Genomic DNA, 17,768 nt, shown 5'->3' with positions numbered 1-17,768 from the left:
AAGGACAAATGCCAGCTGTGTGTGATGGGATGCCAGAGTGAAAGAGCTTCCTGGAGAGCAGGGACTGCCCCTCCCCACAGACACCAGCATGGGGCCGAGTGTGCCCATCAGTAACTAATCATCACTGCTTCAACCCTGCATGGTGGCTGCAGGTGAGCACCCAGCCAGGCACCCCGAGGGTCCCTTGGTGCCCGTGGGGCAGTGCAGGGCCCCCCATGCTGTGGGAGCTGCAGGGGATGCACAGAGTGCAGGGCAGGAGGGGCTGTGGTGGTTATGGTGTTATTCCCACCGGCTGTGCCACACCAGGCTCCACCTTTTGGCACCCTAAAGCTCAGTTTTGTTCCTGGGAGGGTAACTGAGGAGGTGCAGCAGCAGCTTCGGGGAGCCCCGAGGTTCCTGTGTGAGGCCGGGAGCCTGATTCCCACCTTGCTGGACAGGCACAGAGCCCATGGAGTTACCTGCACCCTCCATTGTGGGGTCTCACTCCCCTCCAAGCTCCCTCATCCCCAGCACCCTTTAACAGCCCCCCACCCCCCTTAGCACCCCAGGACCACGCACCCGGGATGGATGTGTGCCTTGTACACGGCTGCACCCTCCTGTCAGCCCCATGCAGGGCACACTGTGGCACAGGGTTTCCCTGTTCACATTGTGAACCCACCCAGAGCAACAGCACCTCCAGCCCAGCTCTGCAGCACAGCCAAACGTGTTTGGTTTGGCAGATCTGGTTTGCACAACTGGAAAGGCCCAAGCGAGGGCAGGTGAGCACTGAGTTAATGTTTGACTCCTTCAGAAGCTCATTTTGGCATACAAAGTTTAAGGGTTAAGCAGCTTCACCTTCCCTGCACAAAGCACAAATGGAGCTCCGAGTACCCCAGAGCATCCTCACTGATCCCAGAGTAATCAGATCCCACAGGTCCTGTGGATCATACGAGATGGAATCCCTGCAGATAGAGGCTTATCCTTCAGGCTGGGACCGGCTGCCATTGTCCCCTGGCCTTGCGTGTAACCTGTGCAAGCTGCTGGGAGAGGCTGTGCTGAGCCCCTGCCATCACCCTGCTTCCCAAGGAGAGATGCGAAGTCTCCATCAGTGAAGGGGCCACAGGCAGGCTCAGTAAGGACAATGAACACCCCTGGGTGCCCCATGTGCCATCGGTGCCATGTGGCCACATCCCCGTGTCCTTTGGGAAAGCCCAGGGCTCAGTGCTGTGCTGCTGCTGATTCATTTCAGAGCTCCCCAGCCCTGAGTGTGCCACCACTCATCCTGCTCCCTGCGAGAGGCGCCTTTCTCTGACTCAGAGCTGGAAAGGAAACCCAAGGGGGTGCAAGAGGAGAGCTGGTGGCTGCAGGGGGGGCAGAGCCGGGTTTTCCCGTGCAGCCACACGTGGCTCTGCACCACTCATCACAGAATGGTCTGGGAGGGAAAGGACCCTGAGATCATCCAGTTCCAAGCCCTGCCTGGGCAGACACCTCTCAGGGTGAAATATCTCTTCCTGCTAAAGGGATGGCTGGGGCAGAGAGGGACAGACCCTGCTGGTAGCTGTGGCACAGGGGAAGGATGCTCAGAAGCCATCCGGGAGCGACAGGGCTGCTCGGGGGGCCCAGTCCGGTCCCGGTGCTGACACCCCCCTCCCCGCAGAGCAGTGTGGGTGCATGGGAAGGTGCCCGGAAGCACCGTGACCACGGGCACCGGTTCTGCCCGGAACCCGGGGCCAGCGTGGGATGAGTCAGGCCCCATCCCCGGCCCCCAGCAGCCCTTGGCACTGCTCATCTCGGCTCTTCCCATCCCGTTCAGTTCAGCACCCAGAGCCCCCGAGGCACATGTGAGTGTTAGAGCAGAGATTCAGGAGATGGGGCAATGTCCCTGCTCACAGCAGCCTGGAAACCCTGTGCCTGGTCCCACAGCCCCACACCCCCACGGGCTGAGATGCTGCTCCCATAGGAGGACACGGCCCCGGGGCAGGGAGATGTCCTGGGAACAGGAGCATGGGGAGCGGGTCCCTTGTCCCCTGCGGGGGGTGTGTGCGGATCCTCAGTGTGAGCGGAGGCACCGGGCAGGGCGCAGGGGAGTCCCTTGTGCTTCCTGGTGCCGTCACCTCTCCCTGTTCCCTATCCCATGAGTGACCCTTTCCCCTCTCCCGTGGCAGCCCCGTGTGTGTCCCGTCCCCCCCCCGGGGCTGGCAGCGCACCCGGAGCCGGAGCGTTGGGTGTGAAAGGGAAAGCGAAACCCGGATCCGCACTTTCGTTTTCTCGGTCCCAGCACGTTCCCGGGGCGCGGGGCAGCGATGGCGGCTCCGGGGGGGCCCATGCGGCTCAAGGAGTGGCTGATCGCGCAGATCGACAGCGGCCGGTACCCGGGGCTGCGCTGGGAGAACCGGCACCGGACGCTCTTCCGCATCCCCTGGAAGCACGCGGCCAAGCAGGACTACCGGCAGCAGCAGGACGCGGCGCTCTTCAAGGTACACCCGGATAGCCGAGACCCCCCTCCAGCTGCGGGAGCACCCCCAGGGCTCCCCATTGCCCAGCTCCTTCTGCTGCCCTGGGATCCCCCCATTTGGCTCTATGAGCACCCCTGGGATCCCCCACCCGACTCCATGGGCAACCTCGGGGCTCCCCAATGCCCAACTCCTTCTGCCTCCCTGGGATCCCCCCCCATTTGGCTCTATGAGCACCGCTGGGATCCCCCACTCGACTCCATGGGTAACCCCAGGGCTCCCCATTGCCCAGCTCCTTCTGCTGCCCTGGGACACCACAAAACCCAGCAGGCCCCCAGGACACACAGCCCCGTTTGCCCCCCCCAACCCCAGTGGAGCTCCTCTCGAGAAGAGCTGGGGGTCGGGGTGCTGGCAGCCCCCGTGGCACAGGGCACCCTCTGCTCCCCCAGGCTTGGGCCATCTACAAGGGGAAGTACCACGAGGGCACGGACAAGGCAGACCCCTCCACATGGAAGACACGTCTCCGCTGCGCCCTCAACAAGAGCACCGACTTCCAGGAGGTGCCCGAGCGGAGCCAGTTGGATATCTCTGAGCCCTACAAGGTGTACCAGATCGTATCTGATGGCACCTGGGCTGCAGGTACGTCCCTGCCATCCCTCCTGCGCTGGACTTGGGGCTGATGCCTGCACTCTGCCTGTACAAGCCCCGTGTCCCACAGACATCACCCTTCCTGGAGAAGAGAAGGTGCCAGGAAGACCTCACAATGGTTTTCCAGTGCCTAAGGGGCTACAAGAAATCTGGAGAGAGGCTTTTTATAAGGGCCTGTAGGGACAGGCCAAGGGGAATGGCTTGAACCTGCTCAAGGGGAAACTGAGCTGAGCTCTGAGGCAGAAGCTGTTCCCTGTGAGGGTGCTGAGGCGCTGGCACAGGGTGCCCAGAGCAGCTGTGGCTGCCCCATCCCTGGCAGTGCTCAAGGCCAGGTTAGACACAGGGGCTTGGAGCAGCTGCTCCAGTGGAAGGGGTCCCTGCCCCCTCTCTGGGTGTTCCAGGCAGGCAGGTAACTTCCCAGGGGCTGCTCCTGCTGTTTGCTGGGAGCTCATCAGGTTTTCTTGCTCTCCACAGAGAAGGATGGTGACACACAGTCCCCAGCCAAGGACCAGCAGGTGAGCCAGGCCCCCAGCACTGCCTGTGGGCTGGAAAAGGTGAAACCCCCAGATTCCCTCATGGTCCCCACTCATCCCTCCCCACTGTTGCTCTTCCCAGGACAGCACCGTGGGGAGCCCAGAGGAGGATGCCCACAAGGGTTCAGTGGAGATGTGCCAAGTGTCTCCATTGCCCCTTCTCTCTGCCCACCAAACAGAGCAAGGTGAGGAGGGTCCTGGTCCCTGTCAGTGGGACGGGGCTGAGGACAGGGGCACATGCTGCCTGGCAGGAGGGACCCAGCTCCCCACAGCTCTGCACCTTGTCCTGTGTGCAGCCAGTGCCCATGGAGATGGACACCAAGGCTGTGGCTCCATCCCTGCCCCAGATTAGCATTAGGGGCTTTAGGGGCCCCATAATGAGCAGGAGGAGCATGAAGAACCCTGCTGCCCATCTGGCCCAGGGGCTGGAGCCCTTGGGATCCCGCGGGCACAGCTGCCCATGTCCTTTTGCCACCTCATCTCTGCCTCGGCCCAGGATACCACTTGAGGGGAGTCTTCTACCACTGGAACCGAACCCACGGCCACGTCCTCCCCAGGCCCCTGCCCTACCCCTCCGTGGAGGACATCAACCACTCAGGTAGGATCTGCTCTGGCCGGGCAGTGCCAGGGCTGTGCCAGGGCAGTGCCAGGGCTGTGCCCCCCATCCGCACTGCCGCAGCCTGACCCTCCCCTCGCCCCAGACTCCTGGCTCCACGTCCGCCTCTACTACTGTGATCTGCTGGTGAAGGAGGTGACGACGCGCACGGCCGACGGCTGCCGCATCACCTCCCGTCCCACAGCGGCCGACAGCGAGCGGCTCTACGGCCCCTCCTGCATGGAGCAGATCGAGTTTCCCCCTCCGCGGACGCTCGGGGGCAGCAGCAGGGTGGCCGGGATGAGCGAGGTGCTGGAGCGGCTCCTGCCGCACCTGGAGCGAGGGGTGCTGCTGTGGGTAGCACCCGAGGGTGTCTTCATGAAGCGGCAGTGCCAGGGCAGGGTGTACTGGAAAGGGCCCCTTGCTCCGCATAGGGATGGGCCCAACAAACTGGAGAGGGAGAAGACCTACAAGCTGCTGGACACGCAGCAGTTCCTGCAGCGTAAGTGCCCACTTGTCCTCCCCAGGAGACCCTGATCCTGTGGGATCCCCATGTCCCCTGATGGTGCCGGTGTCTTACAGAGCTGCGGGGGTACCTGAGCCATGGGCAGCCCATGCCGCAGTACCAGATCCACTTGTGCTTTGGGGAGGAGTTCCCCACCAGAGCTGGCCAACACTTCCAGAAGCTCATCATGGCCCACGTGAGTACACACTGGAGCTCACAGCATCCCTGAGCTGAGCACAGGGACCGTTGTGGTACCCAGACCTGCATCCATCCTCCATCACCTCTGTGCCCCCGCAGGTAGAGCCGGTGTTTGCCCGGGAGCTCCTCCACCATGCCCAGCGCATGGGGCCAATGCTGCTGCGTGACTGCCCCCAGCCCTGTGCCCCCAGCACCTCCAGCCACATCACCCCCGTCCTCAGGCAGCTCTGCCAGCCCTGAGCCCGGGAAGAGGGAGGGGAGAACCCAGGCCTGACAAAGCCTCCAAGCAGGATGCTCATCCTCCCCACAGCCCTGCTCTGGTTGGGGGGTGCTCAGCACTGTGAGGCTGGATGCAGTCCAGAGGCAGTTGATGTCTGCAGACCCCCAGCATCACTGTATTTATTCCCTGGGAGCCATCCAGGTGGGATTTGCTGTGTTGTTTGGTGAGCTGGGGCAGAGCCAGCTCTGCCCTCACTCCTTGCAGCACCAGGGTTCACCGTTTGCAAGACTTAGAAATAAAGGTTGTGTTTTGGTACCTCTGGCTCCAGTGGGGGGGCTGGTGCTGGTCTAAGGGAGGCAGAGGCAGCTGGGGGAGCTGGACTTGTTCTGTCCGGGGTCCAGTCCCTTGGTAGAGGTGCAGGGTGCCCATCAGCTGCTCTGCTAAGCCTGTCTCAGAGACACCTACTGCCTGTGCCTCAGTTTCCCCTGGTTAATGGAGTGAGTGGGCTCTTGGGAGGTGGGGGCTGTGCTGTAACCTGGAGGCAACTCCTTGGGCATGGTGTGGGGACCTGGCACAGAGCAGAGATCCATCACAGTGCACAGGATCCAGCACAGCACACACGATCTGGCACAGATCCAGGCTGGGAGAAAACAGGCTCTGGGGTGAGCAGGGGCAGCAGCCCCATCCCCATCAGCAGCCCCATCCCCATCAGCAGCCCCATCCCTATCAGCCTTGTCCAGGTCCCATCTGCACAATGTGGGCAGTTCAGGATGAGACCCATGTCTTGGGAACTTGCCATGGGAAAAGAGGCTGGGATACCCGGGGACCATACCAGGGCTCAGCCAAGGCCAGTCCTGCCCCTCTCTGCCCCGGGAGGCCGCGTGGTGCCAGCCCCGGGGCCGCCGGCTGCTGGCTGCCGGCCTTGGCAGTGCGTCCGTCCGTCCGTCCGTCCGTCCGCCCGCAGGGACCGGCGCTGGCCGCCCGAGCCCTGCTCCGCCCTGGGAGAGGAGGGGCCGCCCGTGGTTTTAACGGCCGTGCCGGGGCCGGGCGGCAGAGCCGGAGCACCGCGGCTGCCGGGAGGATGCAGCCGGACCTCCCCGTCGGGGACACGGTGCTGCGCAGCCCCGCGGCCCCCGAGCCGTCCGGCGGCCCCTTCCCCAGCGCCGAGGCCACCAAACCACCGTACAGCTACATCGCCCTCATCACCATGGCCATTCAGAGCGTGCCCGAGAAGCGCATCACCCTCAGTGGGATCTACCGCTACATCATGGGCCGCTTCACCTTCTACCGGGAGAACAAGCAGGGCTGGCAGAACAGCATCCGCCACAACCTCTCCCTCAACGAGTGCTTCGTCAAGGTGCCCCGCGACGACAAGAAGCCAGGCAAGGGCAACTACTGGACCCTCGACCCCGACTGCTACAACATGTTCGAGAACGGCAGCTTCTTGCGGCGTCGACGGCGCTTCACCAGGAAAAGAGGCCTCCGGGATGCACCGGGCACCGATGGGGACGAGGGGCGAGCGAAGCCCCCCAAGCAGCGGGCACGGGGGCCGCCCGCCGCCCCGCTGCCCGAGGAGGGGAAGGCAGAGAGGGGCTACCCCTCACCGGTGGCCACGGGGCGCCTGCCAAGCCCCACAGAGCTGCCCGAGGGGGCCGGAGCGCTGGGGTGCGCCGAGCCCTGTGTGCGGGGGCAGCCCCCCAAGGCCAGGCAGCCTTGCCTGTACCTGCCGGCCGCGCCGCAGCCCAAGGGGCCGTTCCTCGCCCCCCCGGAGAGCCGCCTGCCCAAGGACACTGCCCTAGGGGGGCTCCCGGCCGCGCTGCAGCTGCCCCGGCCAGGTCAGTACGAGCGCCCGGCCCCGCACGCTGCGCTGCTGCCCTCCCTGCTGCCCGCCCAGCACAGGGACCCCCAGCAGGACTCGCCGGCCCCCCCAGGCACCCCCCCGGGGCAGCTGGAGAGTGAGGAACCGGCCCCCCCGGGGCTGGGGCCAGGCCAACCCTTCGGGCAGGTGCCCCCCGCGTTCCCCAGCCCCCTCCTGGGCACGGGCAAGCCCCCCCCGTCCTGCTTCCTAGACGGGGAGGGCTACGCGCAGTCCCCCCTGCCCGTCTTCGGCTCCTTCGGCCGCTCGGGCCCCGAGGCTCTGGGCAGCAGCTACCAGTGCCGGGTGCAGGCGCTGAGCTTCTGTGTGAAGGAGAGACCCTGCGGCTCCGCGCTGGAGCATCTCCTGGCTGCGGCCCCCCCGGCCCCCGCTGCCCCCCGGCAGGCTCCCTTCGGGGTCGTGGGGCCACGGGCGAGTGAGCAGAAGGAGCCGTGGGGACCGGGGGGGGCGATCCCGCTGCAGGGGGGCAATGGGTACCCCCTGGGGTTGCCCCCCTGCCTCTACCGGACACCCGGTATGTTCTTCTTCGAGTGAGGGACCAGCCCCCGCACCGAATAAAGCGCATTCCCCAACGCTGCCTCTGTGGTCTCAGTGCCCTGCTCAGGGTGGGCAGGGGAGAGCTGGGGACCCTCTGCCCCATCCTGGGTGCTGGCTGGGGCACACGTGTCCCCAGGGCCACCGGCACAGCCTTCATCTCCGCTGGTCCCTGCATTGGTGATTTCTGGGTGGATGCAGTGAGGCCGCAGTGGGACAGGGCATGACCTGGGTCAAGGCACCCGCATCCAGGTCCTGTGTCCCTGGAGATGCTGGGGACAAGGTCCTGCTCCAACGTGGAGCCAGGAGCACGCAAAGCCCTGGGAAGCAGGAGGGAACCACTTCCAGGAGGGGCAAGAGGATGTGCTGCAGCAGGAATGAGCCCCCACGGAGCCCTGCTGCTGCCTCACTGTGCCTGGGACCACGCAGAGCACCTGGATCCTCCCATGTGCCACACATGGCACAACCAGCACCAGCCTTAGGACACGGCCCAGAAAGATGCCGGTGAGATGATGGCACTCTGCATGGGGCTTTGCTCTGTCGGGACAGGGCTCTCTCCCCACTCCGTCCCTGCTCAGGGCTGTGCCGGTGTCTGTCTGGGGTCCCACCAGGTCTCTGCAGGCACCCCGAGGCCAGGGCACCCCTAGAGCTCGGCTGTGCCAGGGGCTGCGGTGGGAACGGGCAGGGAAAGTGGATTCCTCTGATCTGAATCACACCGGGCGGCTGCTGGTGAGGAGGCACCGGCTGAGTCACTGCTGCCGGCACCGGGCTGGGCACCGGGGAGGACTGGGGGGCACCGGGTGGGCAGGGTGTGACCCAGCCACCAACCTCTTTCCATTAGAGGAGCAGCATCTCCTGCAGTGCTGGAATAGGGCAGAGCGATGTTGCCAAGAGGGGTGCTGTGCCCATATCCCCATCCTGCGTACCACAGACTGGGAGAGAGGACCCCCCGGCACAGCAGCCTCAGGCAGGGAGCGCACACCATGCTGATGTGGGGAGCAGGTTTGGGGCTCCCCAAGCCCAACGGGACCCCCGTTGGACCAAAGGGGGGGTCTCTGCGGGGGCTGCGCTGTCACTGAGGGACAGAGCTTGCGTCACTCAGGGACAGGGAGCACTGCGGCCGCGTCAGCCCCGTTATCAGCCCCCAGACGGCGGGGCCATGGCTGCGGCCCAGCCCGGGCAGGGCAGGGGGGGCCGCTCAGCCCCGGGCAGGGCAGGGGGGGGCAGCTCAGCTCCGGCCTCGCTCTTCTCCCGTTTGAGTTCTCCCTTCCCCAATGGAAAACAACATTTGAGCACATACATCACGGGGGCGGCTCCGGCTCGGCGAGCGCCGCTGACCTCAGCCCCCTCCTGCGCGCTCCCCGGGGGCGCCGGAGGAAGCGAGGCCGCGGCTGTGCCCAGGGGCCGTCTGGTTCCCACGCAGCGTGGCCAGGCCCCGTTCCCCCCCCCCGGCTCCCCACGGCGCCTGGGAACACGGGGATGTGGTCCCTGCCCTGCACCGCATGGAGCATCCCATTGCCCCGCAGCCCCCGGGGATGGGGAGTCCGAGCGCTCCCCTCCTCGACACCCACCCCGGCTCATGGCTCCGGCTCTCCCTGCTCCTCCCTTGCGCGCAGTGGGTGGCCTGGCCCCCAGCCCGCTCGCCCGTTCCCAGCATGGGTCATGGATCGGGACTGGGCTGCACCTGGACACCGGCTGAACCTGCTGGTGCTGGAGGTCTGTCCACTCCCCTTCCCTCACTGCGAGACCTGGGCCTTGTGCAGGCAGGGTGGGTGTCTTAGGGATGGGTACAGGGATAGGGAAAGGCTGAGTGCAAGTGCTCAAGGCTCCAGGATGGATGCTGTGTGCACCCATGCAAACACCCCAGACTGTGGTGACCAGGACACCCCATACAAGGGATGGCACTGGCTGCTATAGCCTTTGCTGTACCAGGATCAGCACTACCACTGTGCCCACTGGCCGCAGCAGAATGTGTCCCTTCCCCAGGGTTCTGGGGGCTCCTGACCCCTGTTCTGCCCCTCATTTGGGTGCATGGGATGGGGCCACAGCTGCTTCCGCAGGTGCCAGCCCACAACCCCTCTCCTGGCTCTGATTAGGGCACAATGGGTGCCCTATGGGGTCTCGGGGCAGGAGAGGCTGGAGAAGTGATGGGGTGGTAGGGGTGGGAGTCCCTTACCCTGTGACTGGGGCATTGGGATGTGCTGGTGCCTCCGCATCCCTGTGCCATGTCCAGGACCAGATCCCATAGAGCCGCCGTGGGTGAGGGCCTGGCCGGGAGCCCCGTGGGCCACCCCACGGCAGAGCCCTGCAGCCCCCAGGGCCAGACAGGAAGGAGACGTCATCGCCGCGGAGCATAACTCAAACCAGATGGGGCCGCACTGGTTTCCAGGCCCGCGGGGTGGTCACCGACAGGAACCGGCCAAAGGCTGCGGCAGGAAGCGCTGGGAGGGACGCCCGCGGCAGGAGGCATTAACTGCTTCGGGGTTGGCTGCAGCCCCGGGCACAGGGGCACCTGCCCCACACCAGCCCTTACCTGAGCATCCCACCCCGCACGGGCAGATGCTGAAGCTGCGAGGACACCTTTGACCACAGATCCATCTCCTTTCTGCACAGCCGTGGCTCTGTTCTGGCCCCTCTGCTGTGAGGACAAGACATCCATCCCATCCCCTCCTCGGTTACCTGCTGCCCTCAGGTTGCAGTGGTGAGGAGCAGAGGAACAGGGAGGGGGCCGGAGTGAGCCCCCCAAATACCACGGAGGGGGGAGACGGACTGGGGGAAGACCTGTACATTTATTTACAAGAAGACAAGAGCCAGGCAGGACCCACGAGAAGTGTCCTGAGCCCCATAGGGATGAACTCAAAGCCCCCGGTGGGGCTGGGGGTCTGGTGCCACCCCTGCTCTCTCCCCAGCGTTCTTCCAGCAGGCACAGAGGGCACAGGCAGCTCCGGAGCACACACACAGCCCTGGCCGCAGCAAAGCCGAAGCTGGAGGGCAAGGGAACCCCAGGACCCCCCCACATCCCCCATCCCCGCACGGGCAGCGCTGGGAGCCCCAGAGCCGTGGGGATGCTCATCCTGCAGCCGGTCCCGGGAGCCCCACGGGCAGAGGGGAAGGGGTCCGGGGTCAGCACCGGCTCCTGCAGCCGGTCCCGGGAGCCCCCCAGTTCCGCTGTGTTGGTGGTCGGGCTGGAGCGGGGGAGAGCGGTGCAGCTGCTCCGCATTTCCTCGCTCATCTCGATCCGGCGGCGTCGGGGGAAGCAGAGGTTGAGCTGTTCCCCCGCTGGCAGCGCCGCAGGGCAGGGAGGGCAGCAGGAACACAAAGCCTCCTTCTTCCCTCGCTGCCTCCCAGCTGGGGACGGTGCTGGAAGAGCTCTCGCCGCTTCCTCCCTTCCTGTGCGAGCCGCAGCTCGGGGCCAGCTCCGCGCCCGCACTCGGGGCCGGCCAGGGAGGAGGAGGAGGAGGATGCTCAGCCCCAGCTCCGGTGCCAAGCGCCGGGGTGAGGGTCCACACCTACCCTCTGCATCCTCACGCCAAACCGCAGCGCTGGGAAGGGCGGCTCAGGGTCCAGAGACAGCGAAGGCAGCGCAGGGCTGCGGCATTTACAGGCAGAGTCTTGGGTCCAAGGAAGCAGTGAAGGCTCAGGGAGGATGCCGTGGTTTAAACCCAGCCAGCAACAAGTACCACACAGTCCCGAAGCAGGACAGAGCTCAGGCCATGGAGCTCATGCCAGACCAGCCTTTCTCCTCCAAAACCACAGGAAGGAAGTCCAAAAGGAGCAGAGATGCTGTGGGATGGGCATTGTGCAGCCAGGCCAGGGATGGGATCGGAAACGACTGCTCAGGAGCAGCCTTGCAGTCCAAAGAAATCCAGTCAGGAGCATCGGCTCAATGGGGATGGGCAGGGATGCTCTTGGCATTCCCAGCAGCAGATCCCTGGGGTGGGATGAGCTCAGTGCAGCAGCGGGTGCAGGTGAGGAGCCCGGTGGTGTCCCAGCCCTGACGAGTCCCACAGGGGCTGGATGCCAAGGTAGGTGCAGTCCCAGGAACACAGCAGAGCAGCACCCATGGAGGCAGTGGCATGGGGCACAGAGCAGGGGTGCAGTGTGTGCCATGGGATCCAGAGCATCATCTCGCAGCAGCGCGGGCAGGGACAGGGCTGAGCAGCTCCAGCCCTTGGCCCACAGTGGGAAGTGAGGACCCCAGCAGGGTCCTGCTGCCGTCCAGAAGCGAGACCGACGTGAGAGCCTCTGAAGCGGTTCCTCTGTGGCCTCGGCTCATGGCAGAGCCCTGGCTCAGATGCCCAGCGCCGTCAGGGACCCCGAGCTGGTGATCTTCTTGAAGCGGTTGGCAGCACACACCCCGATGAAGTTCTTCTGTGAAGGGGAAGCAGCGGCTGCAGTGCTGGAGGCTGAGCCACATCCTGCACCAGGGCTGGGGACAAGGGGGCAGCCACCCAGGCACAGCCAGGGAGCACAGGGCTGATGCTGGGGCTCATCCCCTACCCTGTTCTGATGCTCTTCCTGCCCCTAAAAGGTACCCCTGGGATGGGTGCAGGGGAGATGATCATGAAGGGACCAACACTGATAGGGATCCCACCGTGGGGTCAACCACCCCACGGACCTGGGGCTGGGGAGCCCTTTCTCCAAGCTTAGGAGGTCAGAGGATCATAGAATAACTGGGTTGGAAGGGACCTTCTAAGGTCCAACCCCTTGCAATGAGTAGGGTCCCCAGCCCTTGTACCCAGGCAGTGACATAGAACCATCCATGTCCCTGAAGCCACCCATCAGGACAGGTGGAGGCTGGCACCCCCCCAGCACCACTGCCCCCCCAGTGCCCCCCGCACCTTCCAGCGCCTCCTCATGACGTATTTCTTGAGCAGCACTTGGGACTTGAGCCTCCGGTTGCAGCGTTTGGCCTTTTCTGCCAGGTTGTTGAGCCAGGGATGCTCCAGGCACTGGCTGGCACTCATCCGGGCACTGGGGGCGAGAGGAGAAGCATCAGCCCCAACCAGCCCCTTCTCCAGCCACCCAGGAGCCCCAGAACCCCATGAACCAGCCAGAGAGGTGGGAGCAGGGATCAGAAGGGCTGGGCAGGACCCGAGGGTTCAGCACATCCTGCTTGGAGCAGGTGACACTTAGAGGGACAAGGGGCTCTGCTGGGGACAGCCAACAGCAGGGGCAGGGCCTCATGAGGCTCCTTTGGTGCAGGACATCAGGAGATGCTGCTGGTCCCAGTGCAGAGGGCAGCGTGTGGTACCCAGGGGCTGGGCACACAGCTTGGATGCCACCCCAGGGCCCCCATGGCCGCTGCCAGCCCCACACCTCTTGTCCTTGATGATGAGGTTGGAAACGAAGTCCTTGGCCTCGTCGGAGACACTCTCGAAGGTCTCCTCATCGAAGTACCAGTTGGCAGCCAGGACGTTGTTGAGCGTCTCGGTGTCGTTGTCACCCAGGAAGGGGGAGAGGCCGCTGAGCCTGGGGGTGCAGGGGGTAGGAGTGAGACCCCCCCCAGGCTATAACACCTTCCAGACCCCCAGAATGAGCCAGTCTGGCCAAGGGCTGCCCCAACCACACACACACAGTGTGGCTGCTGGCACCGTATCCTGCCTGCAGATGTGGGCACAGACCCCAGCGCCCTTGCCCATCTCCCCATCCTGCACCCCACTAAGCAGCCAGCACAGCTCTGCTCCCCAGCATGGCACCGGCAGCCCCAACATACAGCATGTAGGTGATGACGCCCATGCTCCACATGTCCGTGGTGTAGGAGACCTGCTCGTAGTTGACCACCTCAGGGGAGAGGAATTCAGGGGTGCCGAAGTTCACCTTCAGCTTCTCCTGGGGGTTGTACCTGCATCCGGGGGGGGTGTCAGCAGGAGGGGGACGTGCTGCTCCCCCAAACCACTGCTGCCCTCCCCAGCCCTCCTGGGCCAGCCAGGGAGAGCCAAACCACAACCCAGAGCAGGTCCTGGGGGTCCCAGCACCCCAAAGGGCTGCAGGATGAGAGGGAGGCAAGGAGAAGGGATGGAGCTGACCTTCGAGCCAGCCCAAAGTCAATGATCTTCACCATGTGTCCAGTGGCAGCGACACAGAGGATGTTCTCAGGCTGTGGGGACAGAGACCATTGCCCCAGTGCATGGATCTGTCAGCCCAGGGGTCCTGTGCTGACCACCCACTGCCCCCCATGTCCCTGCTGTCAGCCCCCAGCCCCACACCTTGAGGTCGAGGTGGAGGACCCGCATGTGGTGCATGAAGCGGATGCCCTCGCAGATCTGCCGCACGAACACCATGCAGTCCACCTCCGTCAGCTGGTAATCGTCATCGATGATCCGCTCAAAGAGCTCACCGCCCTCCACACTGCATGGGGACAGAGAGCGGGGTCACTGGGGGCCCTGGCGCACCCTGGGGGTCCCAGTCCAGCCCCTCCATGGGGATGTTGGTAGAGAGAGGACACCGCAGCTCCTCAGGGTTCATAGAGCTGCATGGGAAAGACCTGGGTCACCTCCACCCTCAACATAGCCATGAGAGGGAGATGCTGTCCTGGCCACGCAGAGGCAGGGAGGTGCCCAAGAGGGGGCAGGCAAAGTGGGGGACATTCCCTGGGGCCAACCCCTTCTGCTTGGTCAGGGTCCAGCACATCTGCTCCACCTCTGGAGCATCCCTCCCCATGGTGGTGCCCCTCACCCAGGCCTCAGGCCTCTCACAGCACTGCCCCAGCACTCACAACTCCATGAACAGGATGATCTCCCGCGGCGTCTCGATGGCATCATAGAGCTGGATGAGGTTGCGGTGGTTCAGCTGGTTCATCACATCGATCTCCAGCAGCACCATCTCCTGCAGAAGAGCCCTGTGGTGGTCAGCCCTGGGCACCGGCACTGGGACAGGCTGTGCCACAGCATCACAGACACACTGTGTGACACTGGCACCCATCACCTAGGCTATACCACTTGCTGGTGGCACCATGGCCAGGAGGTGCCCCCCCTCTGGCATCACTCAAACCTTGTCCTTGGCACCCTGCTTCCGGATCACTTTGGCTGCCAGCTTGAGCCCCGTCTGCTTCTCTGTGCACGTGTGGACTTCACCAAACTTGCCCCTGGGGAGGGAGGGAAGGTGATGCCATCACCATCAGCCACCCAGGGTGATGGAGACCGCCCCCCCCTGAGCACCCATTTGCACCCACTCTGCCTAAAGCACCGACCCATCATGACAAGGTAAGTCCCATTGACCCAGAGCCACCGCCCCAGGCAAGACAGCAGCTTGGGCAGTACTGGGGGGACCCCAGGTGCCCCCCACCTTCCTTGGACCCCTCCTTACCCCCCCAGGATCTCCTTGGAGCTGAGGTTGAAGTGGGAGCTGATGCTGGCGGACCGCAGGGTGACGATGCGGTGAGCGAAGGGTGCTGGTGGCGGAGGGACATCATCTGCCCAGAGAGGAGGGTTGGGGTGAGCAGGGGAGTGGCCGGACCCCACTGATGGGCACCCCAGGGTGCCCTGGGCTGGGAGCACACCCAGGTGCTGAGTGAAGTGAAGCACCCGGTGACACTGCCCAGCTAAGCCTGTGGGTGCAGGATGCGGCCAGGTACCGAGTGTCCCACTGCAAACCAGGGTCTTCCGGCTGCACCAGGGGATGGAGCATCCCCTGAGGGGACCCTCATCACTGCCCCCAGCATCACCCAGCACAGCACCCAACTGCATGGTACCCACCCCGCTGCACACCCGCTCCCCACCATCCCGCATGCCACGCTCGCCCTCTCCAGGCCACGCTACTGCTCATCACCCTCTCCTGGCCACCAGCCCTGCAGGATGCGCTGCTCGCCCAGTGCTCCCCAGCCCTGGGCCCCGTTCCCCAGGCGAGGGCAGGAGCCCCACACGCACCCCCAGCCCTGCTGCCGGACACGGGGACACGCTGTCCCCTGCCACCGGCCAGGCGGCGGTTGTCACTCCCGGCCCTCCTCTTCCTCCCGGTGCCAGGCTGCGGCTGGAGCAGCCCGGGGAGGGGACACGACGCATTTAGCCCTGTTTACAGTGAAACAGGAGCTCCAAGGCCACCGGGCAGGCGAGGAGCCAAGAGCATGAGCAGGCAGCACGGGAGGGCAGCGCAGGCAGCAGGCAGGGTGCGGGGACCCCCCTGCTGCTGCCCCACAGAGGGTCCCTGGGTGCAGGGACAAGGCAGGAGCCCCACAGCCTTACCCAGTATCTCGAACGGGTCTTCCTTCCCGAAGTCGGGGGTGAGGTAGGGGCTCGGGGGTGGCTCTGCCTCCGTCGAGGACGGTTGTCCCGCAGGGCCAGGCTGCTCCGCAGCCCCGGCAGGGCCCGGGGCCTGCCCCGTGGCACTGGGCAATGTCCTCTCCTGTGGGGTGCCGGGGGGCTCCGGGACCGGGCCGGGCTCTGCCGGCTCCATCACCGTGCTCTCCTCCAGTATCACCTCCATGGCCGGCCCCTCCGCCCAGGGCTGCTCGTCCCTGGAAGCAGGAGCAGGAGATGAGCAGACCGAGCCCGCAGCACCCCGAGCCCATCGGGACCCGGAGCACTGGGGGAACAGGACCCAGCACAGGAGGGTGCTGGTACCTCGGGCAGGCGGCCGGGCAGCTCAGGCTCTGCAGCAGGGCCGGGCGTGGGGGCTCAGAGCCCCTTGGCTGCTGCTTGCCCTTCTCATCCGCCTTTGCTGCTCGCTCCCCTTCCCCCAGGGCCGCAGCCTCTGTGGGGTCCTCGCCTCCATCCCCGGCCTCTGCCGCAGCTGGGGGAGAGTCCAGCTCTGCAGCTTTCGCCCCTCCATCCTGAGCCTTCACAGCGGCCGGAGCCTCCTTTGTGGGAGCCGTGGCTTCCTCCTTGGCAGGCTCTTCCTTGCCTCCATCCTCAGTCTCCGATGCCACTGGGGTTTTCTCCACCTCTGGAGCTTTCTCCTCTTCTGCAGGAGCTGCAGCTTTCTCCTTTGAAGGCTCTTTGCTTCCAACTTGAGGCTTCTTTGCAGCTGGGGTTTCCTTTGCCTTTACTGCTGCCTTCTCTCCGTCATGAGCCTTTGCAGCATCTGGGGCCTTCTTTGCAGGACCTGTGGCTTTCTCCTTTACAGGCTTCTCTTTATCACCCTTTTGAGCTGTTTTTGCAGCTGAGGCTTCTGCCTTTGCCACTTGTTTCTCTCCATCCTGAGCCTTTGCAGTAGTTGGAGCCTTTGTCTTCACAGGTTTTTTATCCACTGGGGTTTCCTCTGCCTTTGCTGCTGCCTTCCCTCCATCCTGGGCCTTCACAGGAGCTGGAGCCTTCTCCTTGGCACCAGATGTGGGTTTCTCCTCTGCAGATTCTTTGCCCCCATCCTGAGCCTGTGCTGCAGCCAAAGCTGCCTCCTTGGTGGGTTTTGCCTTCCCTTCCTCAGCCTCCACTGCAGCCGGAGCCTTCTCCTGCATGGGCTCTGCTTTCCCACCACCCTCAGGCTCTAACCCACCAGGGGCTTGCTCCTTCATGGGCTCATCCTTCCCTCCATCCTGAGCCCCTGCTCCAGCCAGGCCCTTTGTGGGCTCTGCCTGCTCGCCTTTGGGCTCTCCTGCAGCTGGAGCCTTCTCCTCCCTGGGCTCCTCCTTGCCTCCATCCTGAGCTGCAGCAGCAGCCGGAGCCTTCCCCTCCATGGATGCTGCCTTCTCTCCTTCAGGCTTTACTGCAGCCAGAGCCTTCTCCTTCCCTGGCTCATTCTTTCCCCCATCCTGGGCTGTGGCAGCAGCCGGAGCCTTCTCCTCTGTAGGTGCTGCTTCCCCTCCATGGAGTTGCTCAGCTGAAGCTCCCTCTGCCAGCGCTGCCCTTCCATCCTGGGGCTCTGGAGCAGTCCCGGCTGCCTCTGCCTTCCCTCCTGCAGCCTCTCCTGCTGCCTTCTCCTGCCCAGGCTCTGCCTTCCCTGCACCCTGTGCCACAGCAGCAGCTGGAGCCTTCTCCTTCCCCCCATCCCGCACCTCGGTGGTGGACATCTCCATTCCCTCTTGGGGCTGGGGGGCTGCTGGGGCTGCTGTGCCCTCTGCTTCGGGGGGAGCTGTGGCACCAGCCCCCCCAGCACCGGGCACGCTGCCTGCCCCACTGCCCTGCTCCATGGGGATGCTCCGGGCAGGAGGCGGCTCCTGGGGGGCTCCTGGCTCAGCAAGGACCCTGCGGGAGAGAAGACAGGAGCTGAGCTCCGTGGGCCTGCATTGGGGCACAGTGGGACCGTAGACCCTGGCTTGTGGCACAAGGCTGGTGGCTCCATGTGGCTGCA

General features: G+C 64.8%; 3 protein-coding genes across 3 annotated transcripts; 2 read left to right on the top strand and 1 right to left on the bottom strand.

The window, feature by feature from the left end:
- The first annotated feature begins 2,242 nt into the window (after nt 1-2,242).
- On the top strand, nt 2,243-5,264 carry LOC101872324 (interferon regulatory factor 4-like). Its single transcript, XM_034066998.1, has 8 exons — nt 2,243-2,456; nt 2,882-3,071; nt 3,555-3,595; nt 3,696-3,798; nt 4,110-4,211; nt 4,315-4,710; nt 4,791-4,909; nt 5,011-5,264. The coding sequence occupies exons 1-8, from the start codon at nt 2,283-2,285 to the stop codon at nt 5,149-5,151; spliced, it is 1,266 nt and encodes a 421-aa protein (XP_033922889.1). The 5' UTR covers nt 2,243-2,282; the 3' UTR covers nt 5,152-5,264.
- A 937-nt stretch (nt 5,265-6,201) lies between these two features.
- On the top strand, nt 6,202-7,547 carry FOXS1 (forkhead box S1). Its single transcript, XM_005139960.3, has one exon. It carries the CDS (start codon nt 6,213-6,215, stop codon nt 7,539-7,541), a length of 1,329 nt encoding a protein of 442 aa, XP_005140017.3. The 5' UTR covers nt 6,202-6,212; the 3' UTR covers nt 7,542-7,547.
- Nucleotides 7,548-11,663: 4,116 nt separating this feature from the next.
- Nucleotides 11,664-17,493, bottom strand: MYLK2 (myosin light chain kinase 2). Its single transcript, XM_034066581.1, has 13 exons — nt 17,473-17,493; nt 17,086-17,364; nt 16,103-17,037; nt 15,725-15,996; nt 14,850-14,955; nt 14,535-14,628; nt 14,260-14,369; nt 13,751-13,892; nt 13,571-13,641; nt 13,258-13,386; nt 12,861-13,013; nt 12,383-12,515; nt 11,664-11,912 (listed from the first exon to the last, which is right to left on the bottom strand). The coding sequence occupies exons 1-13, from the start codon at nt 17,491-17,493 to the stop codon at nt 11,832-11,834; spliced, it is 2,526 nt and encodes an 841-aa protein (XP_033922472.1). The 3' UTR covers nt 11,664-11,831.
- Nucleotides 17,494-17,768: the final 275 nt, after the last annotated feature.

The sequence above is a fragment of the Melopsittacus undulatus genome, chromosome 10, assembly GCF_012275295.1.
Source record: "Melopsittacus undulatus isolate bMelUnd1 chromosome 10, bMelUnd1.mat.Z, whole genome shotgun sequence".
NCBI classification, from domain to species: domain Eukaryota; kingdom Metazoa; phylum Chordata; class Aves; order Psittaciformes; family Psittaculidae; genus Melopsittacus; species Melopsittacus undulatus.
This window is presented reverse-complemented; position numbering and strand designations above follow the sequence as displayed.